Source organism: Microcaecilia unicolor, chromosome 2 (genome assembly GCF_901765095.1).
Source record: "Microcaecilia unicolor chromosome 2, aMicUni1.1, whole genome shotgun sequence".
NCBI lineage: Eukaryota > Metazoa > Chordata > Amphibia > Gymnophiona > Siphonopidae > Microcaecilia > Microcaecilia unicolor.
Window position 1 is genome coordinate 182811044 of NC_044032.1, and position 26436 is coordinate 182837479.

At 40.0% G+C, this 26436-nt stretch overlaps 1 protein-coding gene across 1 annotated transcript in view; it reads left to right on the top strand.

Moving 5' to 3' along the window:
- SNX2 (sorting nexin 2) overlaps nt 1-14927 on the top strand; it is a 154171-nt gene extending 139244 nt beyond the window's left edge. The window contains 3 exon segments of the mRNA XM_030193541.1: nt 7492-7572; nt 7705-7776; nt 14464-14927. Of these exon segments, the coding sequence (XP_030049401.1) occupies nt 7492-7572; nt 7705-7776; nt 14464-14514 (204 nt within the window). The 3' untranslated portion in view covers nt 14515-14927.
- Nucleotides 14928-26436: the final 11509 nt, after the last annotated feature.

Here is a 26436-nt window from a genome sequence, read left to right on the forward strand (position 1 = left end):
CCCATAAAGTAATAAAATCTTCTTATCTAGGGGAAAAAAATAAAGGGGTAGCAAAAGAAAGGAGGAGATATTGCTTTTATTTATAAGGATGTTCTTGAAGTTAAAATATTATTAACAATATATCTCCAAATATCTCCATTATGGTGTATGGTTGGAACTCAATTCCTAAATATTTTTTGGGAGACCAGACTAATCCTTATTGGCGAATCATGGGAAGCATGGACATTAAGTGGCAAAACTTCAGTTTTAGATTGACTAATTTTTGAGGAAAATGTATTAAAGAAAATAGTGCTGGTAGTGAAGGAGATGGATTTGTGATATACAAAAGTATATCTTCCACATATGGGGTAACTTTGTATTGAAGGTTGTGTAGCAGTCCTGTTTTATCAGTCATTGAGTTAATTGCTATGAGAAGAGGTTCCAAAGCAAGGTTAAACAGATAAGGGGACAAATGGCAGCCTTGATGTGTACCTCTATTGAGAGCAATGTAATCTGAGAGAGAATTGTTTGCTATAATTCTAGCTGTAGGATTAGTATATAACATTTTGATTTTTATCTATTGTACTGGGGCACCAAACCATTGTAAAACTGAAAATAAATAGGGCCATTCCACCCTGTCGAAAGCCTTCTCAGCATCCAGTGAAAGAGCAATGACAGGGTGGAGATGGGACTTGGCAAGGTGTAAAAGATGAAAAAATAACCTAGCGTTATCTGTGATAAGCCTATTTGGCATAAAGCCTACCTGAGAGGGCGATATAGAGTGGAGGAGTGGCCTAGTGGTTAGGGTGGTGGACCTTGGTCCTGGGGAACTGAGGAACTGAGTTCGATTCCCGGCACAGGCAGCTCCTTGTGACTCTGGGCAAGTCACTTAACCCTCCATTGCCTGCCGCATAGAGCCTGCCATGAGTGGGAAAGTGCGGGGTACAAATGTAAAAAAAAAAAAAAACTTTACCTATAATCTTCTTTTCTTTAGTCTATTAGATAATATTTTAGCGTGTAATTTATAATCTGAATTGAGAAGGGAGATAGATTGATAATTTTGCATGTATTGAGGATCTTTGTTAGGTTTGGGTATGACTTATCAAAGCTTCTGAAAAGCGATTGTTGCAAATATCATGAGGTGCAAGTGTTGCATCAGGTGCTTTGGTCCACATGACTGCTAGGCCTGTCTCGGACACTGGGAATTGGCATGCATTGAATGGGTCTCCACCTGCCTCAATGCTGACTGTGTGCAGGACCTCCAGGACTGGTCAGCATCAGACCTAATCCCGAGGTGATGTGAGGATTTGACGTCCTTGGCACTGAGGAGCATCGATGACCGGCATCAATCCTGCATGGTGCCAGAAGCTCCAGAGCACCAAAGGGGAACCCCTGGTCCCCGAAATGCATCAGTGCCAGGAGGACAGATCCCCCTCCTTACAAAAGGTGTCGATGCGCAGGTCTCCTTGCAGCCAGGACCCGGCACCCATTTCGACTGCCAGCATTTAGCAGCCTGACCTGGTGACCTCTTTTGATGAGTACATCCGAGTCGTGCTCCATGAGCACTTGGCAAGGCTTTTATAACAGAGTGCATCAGCGTCCTGGATGCTTGTGCCTGCCATGCCTCTTGCTGCCCCACCAGGCCCTCAACCTGTGGTGAGGTCTCCAACACAGTGTCGACAGCCACCCATGTTGGCACCTCTCAAAGTCAGTGGAGGAAACCACCCATGCTGGCATTCCCTCTACTCATATCTGGCTAACCTTTACCTTTTGAGCTGTGTTTTGGGGCATTTCTTTCCTCTAATCCTTGTCTATTCTTATTTTCACTGCATTTATATAAAAAAAAAAGGGGGGGGGGAAACTGTTCACAGATGAAAGGCTGGGGGTTGGACCGCAGAAAACAAATGCAAATGGGGATGGATGGATGGATGGTAGACCAAGACCCATTCTCAGAGGACTGTTGTGAGGAGCTAGCTAAACTAAAAGTAGACAAAACAATGAGGTCTGATGGAATACATGTGAGTGTGCTCAAGGAACTTGGAGAAGTTCTGGCGGTTCCGCTGACAGACCTCTTCAGTGCTTCCTTGGAGGATTTTTTTAGACAATTACACAGTTTAAACAGAGTCAAAAAAGAAATGCTTGGCAGTGGAAAGCACTTTAGTACAATCACTGGTCATTAGCTGTCTTGATTATTGCAATGGCATCTACTCAGGGTGCAAAGATGTGCTCCTGAAAAAACTACAGACAGCTCAGAATACGGCTGCCAGGCTCATTTATGGTGCATCTAGATTTGAAAGTACAAGGCCTCTGCGAGAGAAACTGCACTGGCTTCCTGTCAAAGACCGTATCACTTTTAAAATTTGCGTTCTGGTGCATAAAATCATCTATGGTGAAGCCCCTGCATACAAGAACACCCTAATCAACTTGCCACCAAGGAACTCCCACAGATCCGAACGAATGTACTTAAACCTCCATTAACGCAGTATATAATGGACTTAAATACTAAAGCACCTACGCATCAACTTTCTCCTACGCTAGCGTTCATCTCTGGAATGATCTGCCTAAACAGGTGAAACTTACTACTGATCACCCTACTTTCAAAAAGCCCTCAAGACCTTTCTATTTGGCAAAGCGTACGCACCACTCCCACCAGGCATCTCTACCTTCTGATCTGTCTTTACCCCGGTGTCACGTTACTCACCGCTGCTCTTTCTCTGTTTTTTTTACCTCACTTTTGCCTTTTCCCCATTATACTTCTAGGACATTAATTGTTTGACCCCTGACTTGCTGTGTGTTTATGTAGATTGTTGTAAGCCACATTGGGCCTGCCCATGGGTGGGAAATTGTGGGATATAAATGCTGTAAACCACCCAACCCTACAAGACCACCTAAACCTTATCCTGTTCTACAGACCACCAGGCAACTGGCAAGATTGCCAAACACACTTAATGGATTTCATATCGAACACTTGTGTTTCTTCCCAAAACCTCCTCATCGCAGGTGACATCAGCCTCCACCTTGAAGATGCGAACCTAACAAACGTATGTGAATGCAAAGACTTCCTCCAACTATGGGAACTCCAATGGCCAAACACAAACCCCACCCACATTAAAGGACACACACTAGACTTAATTACACACAAATTCTCACATGAACTAAGTATCACAATAAAAGATACAAAATGGACAAGCATACCATGGTCTGACCACTACAAAGCGAACCTCTCTCTTCACTGGCGAACAAAACATTCTAAACATCAACAGGAACAAACAATGTACACCACGAGAGGCAGAATAGACCCATTGACGTTCTGGCAACAAATCTACGACAACGAATGGACAGCACAAACAGATTCAACCCAATTTCTCCATGCCTGGGACAACAGATACAGAATCATATTAGATAACATAGCACCACTCCAAACCAGAACCTCACATAGAAAAAAGTCAATACCATGGTTTACTGAAGAATTAAAAGAACTAAAGACACAAGTCAGAAGACTCGAACGTGCATGGAACAAGAAAAAAAGACGACTCTACACTTAACGCATGGAAGCAACTACAGAGAAAATACAAATACACTATCAGACAGACTAAAAGATCATATTATAAAACTAAAATCGGTCCAGGCTACAAGGATACACATAAACTCTTCCAACTCGTAAACAATCTACTAAATACCACACTGGTTACCTCTAATAACATAGATACCCCATCAGCAAACAACCTGGCCAACTACTTCAAAGAGAAAATCATAAAGCTACGAACCACTATACCCAGCAACTCAATTGATTATGCAAACCTTCTTGAATGCCTAGACCCAATACATGGAGAATATCCAGCAGACCGATCATGGACCAACTTTGACACGCTATCGATCTAATATGTCTCCCAATTACTCAAAAAAATACGCCAAATCGCACTGCAGTTTAGACATTTGTCCTAGTAACCTGATAAGAAACGCCCCCCAACAATTTATAACAGACTTCACGAGACACCTGAGCTACATGCTACAAAATGGTCTTTTCCCAAAGGATAAAGGAAATATTTTACTTACTCCACTACCTAAAGATGCAAAGAAAAGTACAAATGACCTAACCAACTACCGCCCAGTAGTATCTATCCCTCTAATAACCAAACTGATAGAAGGTGCAGTGATGAAACAACTCAGTAACCACCTAAATAAACATTCAATCTTGCATGAATCTCAATCAGGATTTTGATCAAACCATAGCACAGGAACAGTACTAGTAACCCTAATGAACAAATTTAAACAAACTGCAATGGGCAATAACATACTTCTCCTACAATTCGACATGTCCAGTGCCTTCGACATGGTCAACCACGGAATATTACTACATATCCTAGAATAATTTGGAGTTGGAGGTAATGTTCTTAATTGGTTTAGAGGATTCCTGACAGCTAGATCATACCAAGTAACAACTAAAACGGCAATATCAGACCCATGGATACCTGAATGCGGACTTCCCCAATGATCCCCCCTCTCATCAACCCTCTTTAACCTAATGATGATATCACTAGCCAAGCTATTAGACAATCAAAACCTTAACCCATACATATATGCAGATGATGGCACAATCTATATCCCATTCAAACAAAACCTAAAGGAAATTACCAATGAAATCAACCAAAGCTTCCAAATCATGCACTCCTGGGCGGATGCATTCCAGCTAAAACTCAATGCAGAAAAAAACACAATGTCTTATACTAACCTCACAACATAACACAAATAAATTCACCACCATAACCACCCCTAACATCTCACTCCCCATCTCAAACAGCCTGAAAATTCTGGGAGTCACCATTGACCAAAATCTCACACTTGAAAACCACGTGAAGAATACAACGAAGAAAATGTTCCACTCCATGTGGAAACTCAAAAGAGTAAAACCTTTCTTCCCAAGGGCCATCTTTCGAAACCTGGTACAATCCCTGGTACTAAGTCACCTGGACTATTGCAACTCACTCTACGCTGGCTGTAAAGAGCAGACCATCAAGAAACTGCAGACTGCCCAGAATACCGCAGCCAGACTCATATTTAGAAAAACTAAATATGAAAGTGCAAAACCCCTAAGAGAGAACCTACACTGGCTCCCACTGAAAGAACGTACCATGTTCAAGATATGCACGATTATTCATAAAATCATTCATGGAGATGCCCCGACATACATGCTAGACCTAGTGGACCTTCCACCCAGAAATGTTAAACAATCTTCCTGCACCTTTCTCAACCTACACTTCCCCAGCTGTAAAGGGGTCAAATACAAACTAACACATGCGTCCAGCTTTTCCTACATGAGTACGAAGATGTGGAATGCACTACCAACTCACCTGAAAACGATCCACGAATTAAACAGTTTCCGCAAAGCTTTGAAAACCTATCTCTTTAACAAAGCCTACCTCGAGAACCCTTAACTACTTGATCACAACCCTTACACTCCTTTACTCAGAGTGTCTCACTGTACAGCTGCATAACCAGATCCTCTTGTCTTCTTTTATCTCTTTGCTACACCAAATGTATTTCTTCCCTGCCATAACAGACCTTTGTAAGCCACATTGAGCCTGCAAATAGGTGGGAAAATGTGGGTACAAGTGCAATAACTAAATAAATAAATTACAATAATAGTTTGGAGAACAAGAGGGTAGAATTCTATACTCTGTTCTCCAGACTATTATTGTAATTTCTTTTTTGACTCTTGTTTAAACTGTGTAATTGTCCAATGTACAGTATGTCAAATCATGAATAAACTTGGAATCTTAGTGGACTACATTTTACTCCCTCTGAATCTGAGAATAACTGAGCTAGAGGATAAGGGCCTAGTCTTTTACTCTAGTGTACATTTCCCTTTTTGTGCCATACTGAATGCAAAAGAAGTTGGCTTTTCTTGACATTTGTACTTCTGCTTTTAATTTTCATCTGTTTGCAGTTATATAAAAAACTAAAATGATGAGGCAAGCAAATCAGTGAAAAATTCTGTCATGGATTATTAGAGAGATGCATTTTTGTATAGTTTTGTAATTATGCATGCTATCAGGCTTATTTTCGAAAGAGAAGGGCGCCCATCTTTCGACACAAATCGCAAGATGGGCGTCCTCACAGGGTCGCTCAAATTGGCATAATCGAAAGCCGATTTTGGGCGTCCTCAACTGCTTTCCATCGCAGGGACGACCAAAGTTCCCAGGGGTCTGTCGGAGGCATAGCGAAGGCGGGACTGGGGCGTGCCTAACACATGGGCATCCTCGACCGATAATGGAAAAAAGAAGGGTGTCCCTGATGAACACTTGGACGGCTTTACCTGGTCCTTTGTTTCTTACGACCAAGCCACAAAAATGTGCCCTAAATGACCAGATGACCTCCCCTTACTCCCCCAGTGGTCACTAATCCCCTCCCACCCTCAAAAAAAATTTTTTAAAATATTTTTTCCAGCCTCTATGCCAGCCTCAAATATCATACCCAGTTCCATGACAGCAGTATGCAGATCCCTGGAGCAGTTTTAGTGGGTGCAGTGCACTTCAGGCAGGCGGACCCAGGCCCACCCCCCCCCCCCCACCTGTTAACTTGTGGTGGTAAACGTGAGCCCTTCAAAACCCACCACAAACCCACTGTACCCACATGTAGTGCCCCCTTCACCCCTAAGGCCTATGGTAGTGGTGTACAGTTGTGGGGAGTGGGTTTTGGGGGCTCAACACACAAGGTAAGGGAGCTATGCACCTGGCAGCAATTTCTGAAGTCCACTGCAGTTCACCCTAGGGTGCCCGGTTGGTGTCTTGACATGTCAGGGGGACCAGTGCACTACAAATGCTGGCTCCTCCCATGATCAAAGGGCTTGGATTTGGTCGTTCCTGAGATGTGCGTCCTTGGTTTCTATTATCGCCAAAAATCGGGGACGACCATCTCTAAGGTCGACCTAAATTTTGCGATTTGGGCATCCCCGACCGTATTATTGAAACAAAAGATGGACGCCCATCTTGTTTCGATAATATGGGTTTCCTTGCCCCTTCGCCGGGACGTCCTCAGGAAAACTTGGGCACCCCTTTCGATTATGCCCTTCTATTTCATTTAGTGCATGCTAACAGCCACTATATCATTTTTTATAAACCTTTTAAATAGTCATACTCCTCCATACTTGGTTCTCAAGAGAGTATGAGAAGGGAGCACAATGGGCAGTATAATTTATCCTTGCTATGTTTTTTGCCAGTTTTATCCAAGATGGTGCTTACTATTAGCACTATTTCATGATCCTGGTATCTTTGGAACCGTTCAGAAAAGTCCCTAATGTACAGTTGGGGTTTATGGAGATCACTAGGCTGTTCAGTGGTTTTCCAAGATAAATTCCTGTCCTCCTTCCTACATAAGCAGAATTATGTTGTAACCTTGAACCTTTATTTTCCCAGTTCTGCAGCAATATTCAATTTTAAACTAATTCTGTTTTTCTTTAGCATGCAAATTGTATGTATGAACATTTTAGCTGTTCATGTTTTTCTTTCTCAGTGGGAAGCAAAAGTTCAGCAAGGAGAGAGAGACTTTATACAGATCTCCAAAACTATACGCAAGGAAGTGGGAAGATTTGAGGTACATATGATGTGTTAGCACATTCCATGAGAAATGCATCCCCTCTAATTATGGTATAATAGTAATTGAGCTTCCAAGCTGAATTATCATTCCTTAAAAGTAAATCTGATTTATTTTTTATTTTTTTAACAGAGAGAGCGAGTGAAGGACTTTAAAACTGTTATAATTAAGTACTTAGAATCATTAGTGCGTACACAACAACAGGTGAGTCAAGTGTTAGTGTTGAAAACTTAGCTTCTTCATATGGGTGCTGTTTGCAAGCCTACATAGGGCTTTTGTTTGCCACTGATTTGGTATGTATGTATGTTAATTGTAGGGTAGAATATTTTTTGAGAATGTTGGAGCCTTAAACTATTAGTGGTTAAAATATATTTTGAAGGCATATTTTGTGTCCAAGAATGTTGATGTTGAAGGGCTTGGCTTATTCATATTTAAGGCTCTCATTTCTCAGTTTTTACACATAGAATTAAACCCCCTAATATTTTAAACACTACAGTTGGATTTATATGCTGACCACATCATTTAAATCTATACCCAGGTATTCAGCAGCAGCCACTGGAAGTTATTTGGGTGCTGCCAATATCCAAGTCCAGTACTCGGATAGTTATCTGGGTAAGTTAGGACAAATGCTTACTATCCTAACTTATCTGGATAGTTAATCCAGGTATCGGCACTGGATATCAGCAGTACCTGAATAAGTTCTGACTTAGTTTCCTGGACTTTCCCGGACTACTACTCAGATAGTGCTGGGATTTTCAGTAGCATTATCTGGAATGGAGGAGCGGCCTAGTGGTTAGAGCACTGGGCTTCCAGGTACTGGCACTGGATATCAGTAGTACCTGGATAACATCTAGCTTGGTTTCTTGGACTGTCCCAGACTTCTACTCAGATATTTCTGGGATTTTCAGTAGCATTATCTGGAATGGAGGAGCGGCCTAGTGGTTAGAGTATTGGGCTTGACTTCCAGTGGTGCCTGGTTCAAATCTTACTGCAGCTTCTTATGATCATGGGCAAGTCACTTAACCCTCCATTCCCTCAGGTACAAAATTAGATTGCAAACTCTCCGGGGACAGGTGAATGTACCTCAACTTGAGCTACAACTGGAAAAGACGTGAGCAAAATCCAAATTAAATAATAATGTAGTTGAAACTCTGAAGCACTTGTCTCTGGGTAGGAGCTGCTGAATATTAGGCCAGAAATGTCTGTTCATCTGTATTTTTATACAGAAAGCACTAGGTGTGCATGAGTTCTGCCACAAGAAGCTAATGGCAAGTGTGCATTATTCCACATGTTAAAAATAGTTAAAAAAAAGAAAAACTTCTGTAACTCAACATATCTGTTATACTATAGTCAGACAGTCGATTTTGGGTGGGCACATTTTCTCTGCTCCTGCCCTACCCCCACTCTTTACCCCTCTCTTGGCACCTCACAACTCAAAATATAAATACTTTAGCTAATGAGGATCCCCAAGCTCTGTCAGCTGAAGCAGCAACATCCCTGAGCCATCGATGTCGGCACTTCATGCATGCATAGTTGTCGGTGACTCAAGGATGGTGCTGCATGTTGCAGAGCTTGGTAGAAGGGAGTTTTGGCTTCCTTTGGAGGAGGTCCTCAGCTGGCGATGCTTGGAGATCCTCCACAGCAAGGTTCTGGGCTGGTGTTAGACTTGCTGGGGCCCAGTCAGAAAATAAAGGAAGGGACCCTCCCCTGTCTCCCCTTTTATCTCCACACCTGCCATTATTATCATACCAACAGGCCCTCACAAATACAGAACAAGGGATCACAAAAATTGAACTGGAAACCCCTAGAAATTATATTTGGCATGTACTACAAAACTAGAGAAATAAAAACAGAAATTCATTGCCTTTATTACTGAACACAATACAAAGACATCTGCTATGCACATTTCCCAAAACTATCATTTTCCATTTAATAAATTCAAAATAAAATGCTTTTTTCTACCTTTGTTGCCTGGACATTTTACTTTTCCATCATATTGATTCTTTCTCTTTTCTGCTTTCCTGTGTATCTTCTGCTAATTCTCCTTCAAGCAACTTCTGTCCATTTGTCTTTTCTTATCTCGCCTGTCTTGTTCCTTTCCCTCACTACACATATTGAGATTTCCTTTTTACTTCACTCTTCTGTTTTTCTTTACTGCCTCTATTCGCTCAAATTTCACTCATTTGTGTGCACTTTCCTTTTGCAAGCAATAGGCATCTCTTTTCATGTTTATTACAGATCATAAGGAATACTGCTCTCTTGACAACATATGAAAAAAAAAGGAGTTTCCCTTGAGTGAAGCTTGATGTGATAGTAAGAGGGATGCTGGGTCTTAGCTATGTTTTTAAATTGCCAGTGGGATGATGGTTGACAAGGTAGGATAAAGGTTCTGTTAAATGCTTGCACATAGCTAGCCAGAATCTCCCATATCTTATTCCCATCCTGTTTCCTAATTTATGTGAAATGGTAAAACCAGCTAGCCACCATATCTTTCTGGAAATGTTTTCTCTGAAGAGGAAGAATATGACCAAACCAGTCACATGTTCATGATATTACTAACTCAGCATCTCCCACAGCCTTGTTGAAAACTGTTTTGAGTGTATGAGAATTGATTTCCAGTTCAGCTGCCACTTTTCAGAGCCCCCTCATTCTGTTTTTGTCTGGTAGTGTTTGGATGCATTTCCTGTAGTATGCCTCTCTTCATTGCTGATTTATTTGCTTTTGTGTGATTGGACCTCCTTTATTACCTTTTCCCAAGCATGCATTGCAGCCCTTCAATTAAAAGATTTTGATGGAGCTGCTCTATCCCAGGTTTTTTCTTAATGTGACTGCCTTCAGCAGCCTTGGTCAAATTTCATGCAAAGATGTTGACTGTAAAAGCTCAAAACACATTTGATTTTGCTTCGGCAATTTTACTTACTGTGGCTGAAAAAGGTCAGCATCACTTGGGGATCTAGAGCGGGCCTCAACAAATTTTTATTAAATGTAGGAGCCAACTCAAAAACTTAGCAACCAACAGTTAAGACCTCTGTCATTCTGCTTCCCAACACCTTCAAGACTGTCCACAGTGAATTTATTTTGTGTGTAGGGGAGGGGGCAGGACAGGAACCCCCTCCCAGATCAGCAGTAGCTCTTTTAGAAACTAGTTTATTAACACTCTCTTCCTATTCTGTCTCTGTGGGCAAAGAAGCTTTAGTAGATCAGTTCTTTAAGGTGCCTTCCCAAAGCATGCTGTCAGCTGTGTGACAACAATTACTTCTCTGTTTCGCATGTTACCATGACCTGGGTTCCTACCAGTCACTCCCTCCCTCATACCCTTTCCCCCTAGCCTTCACGCAGTCTCTTTTGCTCATACCCCCTCCTCCAGCCTTCACCCAGTTTCCCTCTGTCTCTCATAAGTCACTTCCAGACAACTAATATACTTGTGAGTTTGCCACCTATTGCCCTTAGTCCCAGCTCTGCATTGCAATTAGACTGCCTACAAACTTAGCTGTGTAGTGCAGGATGTTCTGAAAGTCTAACGGTTTCAATCTCCTGTGAAACTTGAAACCACGAGACTTCCTGCACTGCACAGCTCAAGTTTATAGAGAACCGAATCATGGTGCAGAGCTGGGAAATGCAATTTACCAGGCAGCTCTGCAAAAGTTAAAAAAAAAATACATTCAGGGATATGAAGTCTCAGGCACCAGAATGGAATTTCTAGGCACCAAGATGACCTTGCACCCAGGATTTGTCAAACCCTACATGATCTTGTTTTTGCTCAAGAGATGTTAAGCTCTGAAGATTTGAAGTTACTGTACCCTCTCTCTGAAGAAGAGAGAAGATAGAGTATCCAAGGCATCAGTTCCAAAGGACCCAGGAGCCATGTTGACAGCTAGTGATCAGTTTCCTCAGAGGAAGAGTACTTATCCTCAAAGCGGGGATCGATACGTAAGGCACAGGAACCGGAAACCATTGCTGCAAAAAGGATACTTTGAGATTCAGCTTGGACCCAAAGAGTTGGCACTAAATAAGTACCTGTATATAATATGGAAACCACTTTTGATTGTAACCACAGTAATCCCATCCCATTAAAAAAAAAATCATGCAAAAAATTCTGAAGATGTCCTGCAGTGTGCAAGTCTAAGAACAGAGAGGTTGCATCTCTGGCTTTTTGCCCTCCCACGTTAGGTGTGAGTTCAATCTCCCAGATTGAGACTCTGCCACATCAGCCTCTGGGGTTCAAACCACTGATATCCATGTCTCACTGGCCACCCATGTGGGACCTATCCTTTTCTACTCTCCAGGACTGACCTCTGTAATCTTTGAGCAGAAATTGAGCAGAAGGATCATACCCAATGCTCACCTACCCTTACTCAAACGTCTCCTACTCCCTTCACTCTTGCCCATTCCCCTCCACCTAATCTACCCTCCAATTGCTCACTTACCCTTGCTCATACTTCTCCTACTCCCCTCATCCCTGCATTTCTACATTCTTATTTCCTTTATTACTCCGATAATAACTTATTTCTCTCCACCAATTCTTTGTAATCCCAATTACTATGTAAGCCGCATTAAACCTGCTTTGAGTGGGAAAGCGCGGGGTACAAATGTAATAAATATAATATAAATAATATAATATAAATGTATACAGGCTGTTACTCAGTGCCCCAAAACAAGTGGACCTAGCAATACTGATCGTCTTATGCACCAACTGTGTGCCTTATTATATTGGTTCTTGAGTCTTTCGCCATAGCAATGAGTATTTCAGCACCAGAATTGGTGACTTGGTACAGTGAAAGCTAAACAGCTTCATAGAGGTAAGTCTCTCTAGCTGTACAGCAATTTAATATACACACCAGTATAAAAAATGTAACCTCAAATTACCCATAACAGATGAATAAATTGAGAGGCAATTTAACTAATTAAGCATTAATTATTCAGAAACAAACCAATAAATTATATTCCACAAAATAAATATTGTTCAGAAGAAAAACGGGGTATCGTACTTCAACCAACTTGATCCATAGCATCTTAAGAATCAAGTGGTAAATATCATCATTCACCTCTAAATGCAAAAACGTTAGTGCACTTATCTGAATGAGCTGTATCTGTCACAGCAGATCTCACAAAGCAAGCCCCGATGCTTGCATTGTGACATCACACATGCTTTGTGTCAAGAGTACATATGGCTTAAATTTTCAACACATAAAGCTTTTCTAAAATAGTACAAAAAAAGTTAGTGCACTTATTCAGGGGTAAATGATGATATTTACTACTTGATTCTTAAAGTACTACAGATTAAGTTGTTTGAGGTACAATACCCTGTTGAATGGGTTGTTTTGTTTTGTTTTTTTGTGGAATACACTTATTGTGGCTTTTCTGATTAATAATTTGGTCAAATCACCTCTTGCTTTATTCAGCAATTTTCAATGTCATCACTTCAGGCGCTTACTGAGTATGGCTAGAGGGGTGTGTGCTGTGCCGAAGTACAGCTGACATTACGTCCAAAACAAATGAGATTGCAGGTTTGGTAACAGTGGAGAGAACCTGTTTGGTGGGGAAGGGTGAGAGAAGCAGTGGATCTTAACCAAGGATTGTAATTACTTCAGACTTTACTGCCACTTCCAAACTACTCTCCACTTCAAGGAGAGAAACTGGACCACTGAGAGAACGGTATTTCCTCAAGAGATTTCTTCTCTGCATGTGCCCATCAACTACAGAGCTTAAGACTTTGCCCATATGAATGCAGAAACTCAAAACCTGACTACTATCCAGTCCAAAACCCAGGACAAGTTGTTTTTTACTGGATCTAGTGCTCATAATCATTATTTTAGTCTCATTACCAGTTAGCTTTCCTACTGTGTGGAAGCTAATGGTTTATGGAAACTAGCTGCCTCTTCTAACCTCAGATAGCTGAGTTCTCCAGAATATAAAGGAGGGCTACAAGTTTTGCTTCTTGAAAAGCCCCCTCCACCAAATCACTCACAAGAATGATTTTTATTCTCATCCTCACTAAGCAGTGTTTTATGAGGACATATTTATTATTGACCAAAGCGGTTGAACTTATCTTACCAAAAGAAAGTGAGTGAGGATTTATACCAAGTAATTCTTGGTGGCAAAGTAGAGAGGTGTGGTAGCCATGTTAGTCCATTCTTAAAGGTTATCAATAGAAATCAAACAAAATAAAACATGGAAAAGAAAATAAGATGATACCTTTTTTATTGGACATAACTTAATACATTTCTTGATTAGGTTTCGAAGGTTGCCCTTCTTCCTCAGATCGGAAATAAGCAAATGTGGTAGCAGATAGTATATATGAGAGAAACATCAAAGCATTACTTTGACAGTCTGACAGAGTGGGAGGATGCTTTGAAGTGGTAACTGTGCAGAAAATCTCTTGCATTTTCACTAGATTTATTCTAAGTTTTTCCAAATGCTCTGGGAGGTACTTTGTATTTAATGGTGTTGGATGATTTCCTCTACATGTAACTGTCCTTGGAGAACAGGTAAGCAATTTTTTTTGTTACATTTGTACCCCACGCTTTCCCACTCATGGCAGGCTCAATACGGCTTACATGGGGCAATGGAGGGTTAAGTGACTTGCCCAGAGTCACAGGGAGCTGCCTGTGCCTGAAGTGGGAATTGAACTCAGTTCCCCAGGACCAAAGTCCACCACCCTAACCACTAGGCCACTCCTCCATGTCAGTTCTCCTGTAAAAGTGACAGTAGAGTTTACAATGATAATGGTTGAAACATATAAGCTCTTATATAGCCTGTAGTTGTAAACATTAGTACCATTGGGTACGTTTTTGAATTTTTCATCAAGCATATGGATGACTTTAAAATTTTTGATCTTCAAGTTAACTATATATACACACATATATATATGTATTTCTTTTCTTTCCCAAGCTGATAAAATACTGGGAGGCATTTCTACCTGAAGCCAAAGCCATTGCCTAGAAAGACCTTTCCACGGATATTCATCTTTGTTAAGCTGGATTCTACAATGAAATTGCATTGAAAAAAAATCATACAAATAAACCACTATATTTTATTAAGATGTGGCTTCTTTTTTTATATACTATGGCATTTTATTAACACAGCTGCATGTCCTGCCCCTCTTGGAATAAATGGGCTGTGGCATGATGTTCTGCAATATTTTGCTGAATTGAACACTACTGTCTTAATTCTTGCATTGATAATTACAGTGCAAGACAAGTTTTAAGATGTATTTTTTCTTTATAATCTACTCTTATTTACCTCATGTTTATGAAACACAATTAAAATTTCATTTATTGACGATGTTCGTTTCACATTCCTGTACAGAAATCATGATTTTGTGATTACACTAATAAAGGGATATACCTTGTGAACCAATTGCATACAATTTTTCTTTATGCTTTTATATAGGAAACATTTTACAAAAATGTTAAGTATTTCCAAACCAAGCTAGGGCAATTCTTCAGTTTGCTGAATGTCACCAACCTACTTCAGGTCTCTAAATGGGCTGATAAGACACTGCAGCACAAGCTTAAACAGTGCTTAGAGATGGGGTGCCATTTCAGCATATTGCTGCTAGGCAGTTGCCTACACTATCCAGTGGGGAATGAGGTCTGGTTGTAAGCTAAAATAGCAACCAAATACATTTTTACAACAAAGTATAGTGTCTGCGCTGCATAGGCAAACTACAATATCCAAAAATATTAAGTCTGTTTATTATTGTGGATCCAAAATGCCTTGCAGAGCTGCAATCACAGCAGAATTTGATTTAAGAAGGTTGAGAATTGAATAAGCAAGATATGTAAGGAAAGCAAAGTGGTTGTGGTAGGACCCAAATGTGTGACTTCGTAATCCAGCCTAATGCCTTTTTTTTGTAAAATGTATCTAAAATTTATACACTTCCACAGATACAAAAAAACTCTTCTACAGAATCAGAAGAAATAATACCAACAATGGACTGTAAATATTTGGCATTTCAATGTTGAAGGATAATATTAAAAATCAAAAAAGGAGGAAAAGGTCTTAAACTGCCTGGGTGCCAGGATGGAATTTACCATCAATATCTTCAAGGAACACTCTGGACTATAGCTCATCACTGACCAAAAACCTCCTGTTACCTTTTCTCATATTTCTTTTCTTGTTTTTTCTTATTTTTTATTCATTTACTTATAATAATTCAAAAAAACATTTCAAACAAAATGGAATGACTTAACTTTTAAGCCTTTGCACTTCTAAGGTGACCCGGGTCTAGCTGTCAAACACCCAATCTTGAGACTCTCGACGGGGACCCATTTCACCCTCCGGCTTTCTCAAGGGAGGAGTCAAGGCATTCTGGCACTCAAGTTCTGTTCTTCTCCCTTGAGAACGCCGGAGGGCGAAACGGGTCCAAGTTGAGTCTCAAGATCGGGTGTTTGACCGCCAGACCCGCCTTAGAAGTGCAGAGGCTTAAAAGCTAAGTCATTCCATTTTGTTTGAAAATATTTTTTGAATTATTACAAGTAAATGAATAAAAAATAAGAAAAACATGAAAAGAAATATGAGAAAAGGTAGCAGGAGGTTTTTGGTCAGTGATGAGCTATAGTCTGGAGCAAGCCTTGAAGATATTGATAAGTCCATCCTGGCACCTAGGCAGTTTGAGACCTTTTCCTCCTTTTTTTTGATTTTTAATATTATCCTTCAACATTTAAATGCTAAGGGCTCTGTTTACTAAGGTGCGCTAGCGTTTTTAGTGTGTGCACAAAATTAGGGCGCGCTAACTGTGTAGGCTAAAAACACTAACACGCCTCTAGTGTAGCTTAGTAAACAGGGTCCTAAGTATTTACAGACCATTGTTGGTCTAAAATGAATACAACCACCTTATTTTTAGGAGAAATCTTCTTCCTTCTGGATTCTAGCCAGGAATCCTGCAATATGTTAATTACTGTTAAGATGCAATTATAGAACCATTGTACATAAATCCAGAGCCCTTTCTTTTTCTCCATTATTAGATTGTACTCAAATGTTTGCAGATCACCTTTTACAATTGATTGCTGAAAGAAAAATCAAGATCTCACTTCATAAAATCCTGATTGGGTTCTAACAAATGTGCTTTATAATGTTTGATAAATATATTGTGGAAGAGGTGACATCAGTTTATTTATCTAATGGGGAGGGGGGATTATAAAGAGAGAGTATTGCATATGTATGAAAGCTTTGCTTCAAAAATACCAGAGCATTTTTTTCTTTATCTTTTACCAATTAGCAGCTGTTCATTTTCTCTCACAGTGATGTTGGCAGACCTTAGTTTTGCAAAATTCTCTGGGGAATGTTTTTGACAGTTTAAAACTCCCTGTTATTGGCAGGGAATAATTTACTCTAAAAATTTTGCATAGCTGTTTCTCCTACACAAAATTTTTCTGTAGCTTAGAATGAAACTTGGGCAATGAATCTAAACTGACAGAAAATGATACCAAATATGTTTTCAACTTTTTTTCTTTGCCTTCAACATCCTCTGCCTCCCCTTTGCATGTGTGCTTTCTTATTCATCCATTTTGTCTTTTTTTTCTCTCTAATATCTCCTTTTTTTCTTATTTCCTGTTCTCTCCTTTATCTCACATCTTTCCACATATTCTAGGCCTTTCTTCTTTTCAGCCTTTTATTTTCCTTTTTTGCCATTGTTTTCCTCCTTCCTACCTGTCATCATAGGAGCCAACTTTTCAAAATTTTTGGGGGTGCTAAGCCCAATGAAAATAACCCCTCCCTGGACACATACAAGGAATTTTCTCAATATTGGGGGTGCTCAAGCACCCACAGAGTCGGCTCCAATGCCTGTCATCTTTTCTCTACATCAGTACTCCATGGACGAGAGCACTTCCCCGATTTAGCGCACTGTTCATCCTGTGGTTTTAACCACTAGTGAAGTTACACAGTCTGAAAATATGGGCATTTTAGGGTGATGCTATTCTCTGCCCATAAATTGCAACTTTAGAAGATAAAGAATCTGAATAGCAACTAATATGTCAATCTGTTTCTGCATCGTTCAGAAAAAACTTCCATCTTGTGTTTTTCATTTTCAGTGTGACACTAAGGGCCACTTTTACCAAACCACGCTAGAGATTCCTGGTGAAGCAATGCTGACAAAGCCCATCCACTTTGAATGGGCTTTGTCGCCATTGCTATGTGGCAATTGCTAGCGTAGTTTGGTAAAAGAGGCAGTCACTGGCATGCTGCATAATTACCACTATAAGTCCAGTACCTGGCAGATTCCTAAGAATATATCCATTTTTTGTAGCTTCCTCCCAGAGATGAGTGGTAGCTTTCCAAGAGATACTTGGCTAATAATTGTTTATGGATTTTTCATCTAGGAATATGTTTAAATTCCTTTTCAACACTGGCATGCTTGGATGCCTTCAGCACATCTTCTGGCAATAAAATCCACAGATCAATGGATTGTTGAGTACAGTTTGAAGACATACTTGTAAATAATTGTTTCCTATTAACTTGCTCATACCGTCCATGATTTTATAAACCTTTATCATATCTTTTTTTTTCTCCGAACTGAAAAGCTCTAATCTGCATTTAATAAATGTAAACTGCTTTGATTGTACCATAGAAAGGTAGTATATCAAATCCCATTACCCCTACCCTGTAGCCTTTCTTCTTAAGGAAGCCATTCCATCTCCTTGGTCATTTTTGCTGCCTCTCTATTTCACTGTTTGAGATGGGTTGACTAGAGCTGCACACAATATTTAAGATGTGGTCACACCATTGATCTAACATCATTATCTCAATATTCTCTATTCCTTTCCAAATAATTTCTAACTTTTCCATTTATGTGTTTGACCACTGTTTCACAGTGAGCTAAGAATGTTAGTGTATTGTCTGCAGTGGGTCCTAGATCCTTTTACTGGGTGATGACTCCTAATATGCAGCTAGAATTGTATCATTGTAGTTTTGTTTTTAACTTGTGTTCATCACTTTCTCCTCATTAAATTTCATCTGCCATTTTAATGCTCACTTCTCCAGTCTGGTAAAGTCCTTCTGTCTGCTTGTGTTTTTAACTGCTTTCAATATTTTTGTATCCTCTGCATGTTTCATCAGTTCACATGCTGGGCCCTTTTCCAGATTGTTTAATAACATGCTAAACCCAAGTCCTAGCACAGATCTTTGAGGTATTTCATGGTTTACTCTCATTCCATTGAGAAAACTAAACATTTAGTCCTATTTGTGTTATTATTTTAGCCAACCAATCAGTAATCCACAGTAATCAGTGTTCTCCTTAGGACCTTTTGAATGGGTAAACTACCCAGCGGGTTTTACTGGCCATCTGGCTAACAGAAAATTTTTTTAATACGGTGCAGTATTCTGCCTCAACCTGGCCAACTTCATGCCATCCAGCACCCAAAAACATATGGTAATACATTGCCTCTTATTCCAGGACTCTTTAATTTCCTGAAGAGTTTCTTATGTAGGATTGTATTTGGATTTTCAGAAGATGTTTGATACATCATATCAAACTTTATCCACAGGCGTAGATAGATGTGTGCGTAATATGCGGTATATCAAGAAATAGAGACTTGAGACTTATTCACACCTTCAAAGAATTCAAATGCATTATTTAGGCATGACTAATATTTTCTAAATCAATGCTGGCTCTTCCCTATTAAGCCATGGTTATATCACTGTTAATTTTGTTCTTAACATGAACGTCAGACTTACCAGTTGGATCACTCTTGAAGCTCTTTGTGGAAATAACATTAGATTGGCTATTCTCTAGTTCTCAGATACATAGAAAGATTTGAGTGATAAGTTGCAGATTGCTGCAGGAGGTCTACAGTTTTGTGTTAAGTTTATTTAGAACTTTGCAATGAATAGTATCAGGTCTTGGTGATCTGCTACTAGTCAGTTTGCTTTAGTATTTCTTCCAGATTCACTGTTTTGGTTCAGTTCATCTGAATTATCACGTTAAAAAAAAAAAAAAATCCAGCAGCAGTAACTCCCCAAAACCCTCAATTGAAAAGACCAAAGCAAAACAAATTCATGTAGTATTTTGGCTATGGCCTTGGCCTCCATGAGTAAACCTTTTACTCTTTGTCGTGGAAGGGTCCTGACTTGCTTGCAGGTCTTTGGTTAATATACATGAAAACATTTTTATAAGTAGCTTTTGCCTCTCTAGCAAGTCTGTTTAGATGAACTGATTTATTAATGTTTTATGTCTGACTTGCCTGTGTTTGTGAGAGAGATTAGTTAAAGGAAACTTAGTTAAGTCTTAGTTTTAGAATCCCACCCATGTAGAATGCATTCTTTATATATGCTATTTGCACAGTTAAAATAAGTGGGAAATTTTTTTCACAATTGGTTTTTCGTCAACAACTGAGTAACCTGTCTTTTTATTACATTAATTGTAGTTCCGTTGCAGGTTGACAGACATGAATACACTAAATTTAAGGAATTCTGTATTAAAGCATCTTATTCCCTTAGCAGCTTTAAATAACGATACTAAGATACAGAGATCCGTCCAGGAGAGAGAGAGAGACTGGATAGAACCTGTGTGCCATGTGTGTGGTTGCCTCCCTGTTGGTGAAAGGTTGTATGTATGCTCTTGGTGCAAAAAGCTTCTGGCTCTGAGAATGAATCTAATCTCTGCAGGGTAGCGTGGCAGAGTTGTAGGAGTAGAAGCAGACAGATGTATAAAGAAAATACCTTCAGGGACATAGTAGAGTAGTCTCACCTGACAACCTGTGTGCTGCCTTAGAGGATCACCTTGGTGTGTCAGAAAGTAAAGTAATGTAGCTCTTGTATCCTGCTGACTCCCACAAAACGTTGTTCAAAGCAGGTAATTAAAGAATAATATAACAAAATTAACCCAAAAATGTCTTTAAAAAGTTTTCAGATTTTTGTGAAAAGAGTAATAAGAACCCAAAAAGTGCAGTTGTAATGTGAGAACCAAAAACGAGGAGCTAGATAAGTAAAAGAAGCCTCAAGATAATGTGTGTGTCAGACTCCTAAGAAGAAAGGCAAAAACAAGCAAAATAGATCCCTACTTCTAACAAAGCTGTTAAGTGTAGAAAATGAAAAAAAAAAATCAAGAATATAAGCATGAACACAACAAACACTTTGAATATTATACTGGACAATTTAAACAAAATATGGGCTTGGAATGGGAGCCAATGAAGTCTCAGCGTTTATGATACTATGTAAGCCACATTGAGCCTGCAAAGAGGTGGGAAAATGTGAGATACAAATGTAACAAATATCAATTTGGCTGCAGTGTTTTGCAGGATCTGTAATTTTGAGTGAAGTTTAACAGTAATGGATAAATATATAATATTACAATAGTCAAAATGAGATAATATGATAGCCTGCTCCAAAGTAGCAAAATGATGAGCATGAAGGGTCAAAAGAAAGAGTGGTGTCCAAAATGACACCAAGAACCTTTGACTTTCTGTCAACCTTTAAAGAAATAACTATAGAATCAGGAATAGAATCGATACTTCTTTCTAACCAGAGTAGTTTAGTCTTATCGGTGTTCAATTTAAATCTGTGGGTAGGACTATAATAATTTTAGAGATACAAGATGCAATCATTGATGAAATGTCGCTCACTTCATTCTTAATTGAAATTAACAAAAACATATCAGCATAAGTGTAGTATTTTACATCTAGAGAAGAAAAACCAAAATCCATCTGGGTCATATAAACATTAAACAGGATGGGTGACAACGAGGGAACCCTGTTGGACTCCACATGGCTGATGCCAAGATTCTGAGAACATATCTTTCATTTTTACCTTGTAATGTCTATTAATCAAAAATTCTTTAAATCAATGTAAAATTTCAGAAATACCATTGGATTTAAGCTTACAAAGAAAAATTTCATATTCAAATGTATCAAATGCAGCAGTGAGGTCAAATTTAAAGTAAAATAAATGGAATACCTCTAGTCAAAAAAGATTTGGCATCTGAAACGAGAGAGCAAACCCAACTCTTCTATGGCAAGATCAGAATCTAAATTGTAATAGACTTGAAACAGCTATGTTTATCCAAATAAGTTAATTGAGAAGCTCTAAAAGTTATCCAATAATGGAATGCTGGCTACTGGTCTAAAATTAGCTGGAAGTGTAGGGTCCAAATTAGATCCTGTATAAGTATCCTCTATCCTGGGGCCCCTGGAGCTATCCTCAGTGTAAGAAGGGTTAGAATTGTCATTGTAGCTAGTGATTTGATCATTGGGAATGTACAATAATGTGAAAACATCCCCCCCCACGCACACACTCTTGCTCTGATTTCCCCTGTTATTGCATATACAGAATGTCAGTGAATGGTTTCTGATATAATACTGTATTAGACAAAGGGAACCTGAGTAACACAAAATAATCTTAAATTATAACTTGTTTAAGGAACAAAGTTATCCAACACTGATATCACCCATGTGATAAAGTAATTGCCTCCTTAGTTAATTAGGTGACCAAATTTAGTTGATAATATAATTCAGTTGATTAGTTCAATGTAAACCTCATTATATATTGACCCATACCATGAGCGTGGTTAACACACAGTTTCTACAAGAATACTATGCCATATGCAAATAAATCCCTGAAAAGATGAAAAAAAAAGTTGTTGAAATATATCAATCTGAAAGAGGTTACAAAGCAGTTTCTAAAGTTCTGGGACTCCAATGACGCACAGTGAGAGCCATTACCTCCAAATGAAGACGACTTGGAGCACTGGTGATTCTACCCAGGAGTCACCAGCCTGCCAAAATTACTCCAAGGCAGAGTTGCTAAGTTACCCAGTTCCAGGAGGGAGACTTCTTGGCCACTTCCGGTTTTAAACTTACATGCCAAAGCAGTGTGGTAGATTGTAGTCCCTGATTCTACCCATGGCAATTGGTGTTGCAGGTCCTGTAGTGCACCAGGATGAGGTTGCCAGAAATCCAGGATTGGCCTAAAATCTCCCTTCTGGAGCTGGGTAATTTGGAAGCTCTGCCTAAGGGCACAGTGACAACTCATCTAGGAAGTAAAAACATCTCACAACAAAGACTCAACCTATCCTGTTCACAGGTTTCACCACACTGAACTATAAACACGATCTCAGTTATGGAGAAGGCGACCTTGGTGCAAAACACGTCCCCTAGGGAACAGACAGCCCAACCTGGAGGCTACAGCCACTATAAACTTTGGTCACACTGTGACCACAATCAGCAAAACAGTGAAAAAAAATCCACCACAGCAAAGTTATAGTTCAGTACTGGGGAATACATCAAAAGGAACTACATCCAGCTAGTAGTCCAAGTTCAATCAATATAACATTTCAGTCTGCTACAAAAATTCAGTATCAAAACAATCCAAAATACAGAAGCAGTTACTTATTTCAGTACACTATAGGTCCTCACGCGTATAACAGCAGATGCTTTAATCCCAACAAGGGTGCCTTTTTTGCCAAGGCTGCATTAAACTTCTCAGTTGACCACAAAGTTGCAAACATGGCAAATGTCATAGATGCTGAAGTTCAAATCGGCCAATTCCACAGGAGCAGTATCTGTCAAAGATGCACAACTCTACAAAAAAGCTGGCAATCTCAAAACCACAAAAATAAGATAAATATCACTCTTTATCACTAAAATACAAATTTAAACCCCCAGATTCTACAGTATTAGAATATTCAGAGTTGTTTACATTTTTAAATTGTTGCCAGACATTTCCACAATGAATACTTGGTGGAATTCTGTCAGACACCACAGTGAAAACTGTCAAAAGAATGGTGGGACACCATGTAGTGTTGTATCAAAGGCTCTTCCACTTTCTCACACAGCACACAATGCCTATGCTTGATCATCTGAGTCTTAACTGAGAGGTTTGCCCTATATACAGCAAAGAGCGTGGACACTAGATCACCTGAGATGAAAACACATGAAGTAAAATGTTTCAGAAAAAATCTTCACCCTGATCTAGACTCCATCATAATGGCACAAATCTAGCAATGCCCGCACTTATGATGGCCACTAGGTGTATTCTGAACAGTCCACCCATCAGACTTACACAGCAAAATCCTTCAAGTTCTTATTCCTTCTGTAAGCCATGGATGCAGACTAAGTACTTGCCAATGCTTTTTTGATTATCTTAATTACAGAATTAGCCAAGTACACTGCAGCACACAAGGGATACTGATCTCTGGTTCTTGCTGATTCTGTTGCAGCAATAGTTCATGATAATTAAAGAGCACTCTATTGTATGCTGTGTTCATTATTTTTAGAGGGTACCCCCTAGTTCTCAACTGTTGTCAAAAGAGAGGAATGCTGGTGTTCTTCAGTACAGCTACAGTTCTGCTGATATCAAAGAAACTGAAGGAAGGGCAAACTATTTTTCAGATGTATAGGGTGCATGCTCTCATAATAAAGCAAAAGAGATATGGCAAAAAGGACTTTAGAGCTTAATATATTCTTCATACAGTCAACTGCAGTCTTGAGTTCAATACACAATTTTATAACAACATTAAGTTTAAAAAAATTGCATATTGGATTGAACTCCAGACTGCAATTGATTGTCTTGTAAGCAAGCAAGGCATTTCTATCTGTAGGCTTTCTAAACACAGATGTACAAAAACCATGCTAACCCCACTGCATAATCACATCTAAAAAATTAATGCAACAGGAGCTCTTCTGTGCCTGCCTATAATAAGAAAATATTAATGAAACAGCACCAAAACCCCACCAAAGAAAACCATTTAGCAGATATACCCATTTCTCTTTTAAATCAGCCATAAATAGATTATTGATGTGGCGAAAGAGTCCCCATAGCCACACCCAAAATATGCTGGAAAATCTGGTTATCATAAACAAAGTGATTATACCGCAAGGCAAGTCTATAAGCATTCTGGAGGGCAGCACGGCAACAGTATGCCCAAAGGGTCTTGGGACCTGTGAAAGTGAAGATGGTAAATCTCTGCACATTGGAAACAGTCTCTGATTGGAAGTTTGAGCTCACTGATGCTGGAAATGCCAATCAGATATTTGCTGTTGTGTGGTAGGTAGATGAATCACATCCTTAGTAAAAGGCAAACAAGGAATACAATGGTACCAAGGCTGGCTGAATATAGTGGCAAAATGGTTGTATCTTCAAGGTCTTCATAACTAAATTTGATGCTGAGAAAGTCCCTGACACTATGTTCACTGCAGGAAACAAAAGAACAATGTCTATATTATATGTAAAATGACAGCAGATAAAGACCTGTATGGTCCATCCAGTCTGCCCAACAAGATAAACTCATTTTACATGGTATGAGTTATTTTATATGTATACCCGAGTTTGATTTGTCCCTGCCTTTCTCAGGGCACAGACCGTAGAAGTCTGCCCAGTACTGTTCTTGTACTAAGTTCCGAAGCTAAAGTCAAAGCCCCTTAAAATTTACACTCCAGCCCATCCCTATCCAGTCACGATCAGGGCGTAGACCATAGAAGTCTGCCCAGCTCCCGTTTTTGTTTCCAAATTACTGGCGTTGCCACCCAATCTCCGCTAAGATTCCATGGAACCATTCCTTCTAAACAGGATTCCTTTGTGTTTATCCCACGCGTTTGAATTCCATTACCGGTTTCATCGCCACCATCTCCCGTGGGAGGGCATTCCACATATCCACCACCCTCTCCGTGAAAAAATACTTCCTGATATTAGTCCTGAATCTGCCCCCCTTCAATCTCAATTCATGTCCTCTAGTTCTACTGCCTTCTTCACTCTGTCAGCATGGCTTTGACTGTAGTCACAGGTCCAGAGTACTTTACAGCAGAATCCATGATGGTTAGGTTCTGGCCTCATATGCCCACAAGAAGGTTAATCAGAGTCTAGTCCTACAGAATTCATTAGTATACTATTTGCAAAGCAGCTCTGCAACACTCAACATTGAAAAACAATATTATAGTTTATAAGTACATCATCACAGTGTAAGCACCAAGCACCACAATACAGAGCACTAAGAAAGAACATCATACAGGGGTGTGCTGGTAAATTTGTAACAGGCTCTTTCTCCGGACGTAGCCAGCTCTGCAGTTGGAAGGGCCAGGGGTGGCCGGGGGGGGGGGGGGGGGGGGGGGGGGGAGCAACACTTGCCTCTCTCTCCTCCCTCCCTTCATGCGGGCATGCTAGGCATACCTTTGCTGGCAGCCAATAAATGGACTGCCACCACTCCCAACGTCTTGCTCAGAGCAGCATGCTGAAACTTTTCACACATGCTGGAGAAGTGCCAGCCTGCTGCTCAGAGCTGGAAACATGATGCGGGAAGCAGCAGCAGTCTATTTACTTGGCTGGCAGGGCTCAGCATCCCCACTAGCAAAGTAAAAGAGAATTCAGCAGGAGGCCCAAGCCCACATTTTGGGAGGCAGTTGTTAAAGTTGCCATGGAGGGCCCTACTTTAACAACCTGCTCCCAAAATTCTTAAAAACTTAACAACCGGCTCTTGCGAGCCTGTGAGAGCCTGCTCCAGCACACCACTGATCATAGAGCAATATTATATAGCAGCTTTATAGAACTGCCAGCTCTGTCTCCCTTTTCTGGAACTGTGCTTAGAAAGACCTGAGATGTTCCCTGAAGCATTAGATGTTACCAAGAGAAAAGGTCCAGCTGAAGTCTTCCTGAGCAGATCCAAAACTGGCTTAGCAAGACTCAAGGAAAGGAAATTAGCAGTTGAGAACAAATTTCACCTTTTTATCCTGTTAGGCCAGTCCAATTGAATGGAACATACCAAAGCTACAAGGATCTAAGATGAGAAGAAGACTAGGCCCTGATAAACAGTTCTCTGTCCAGGATACAACCTCTTTGAGCACCCCACTATCCTTGTTGAATCTAGGAGCAGAGATGCCCAAGAGGGTATGTTTTCTCTAGTTCTATAAACCATCACCCTGGGACTTACAACAG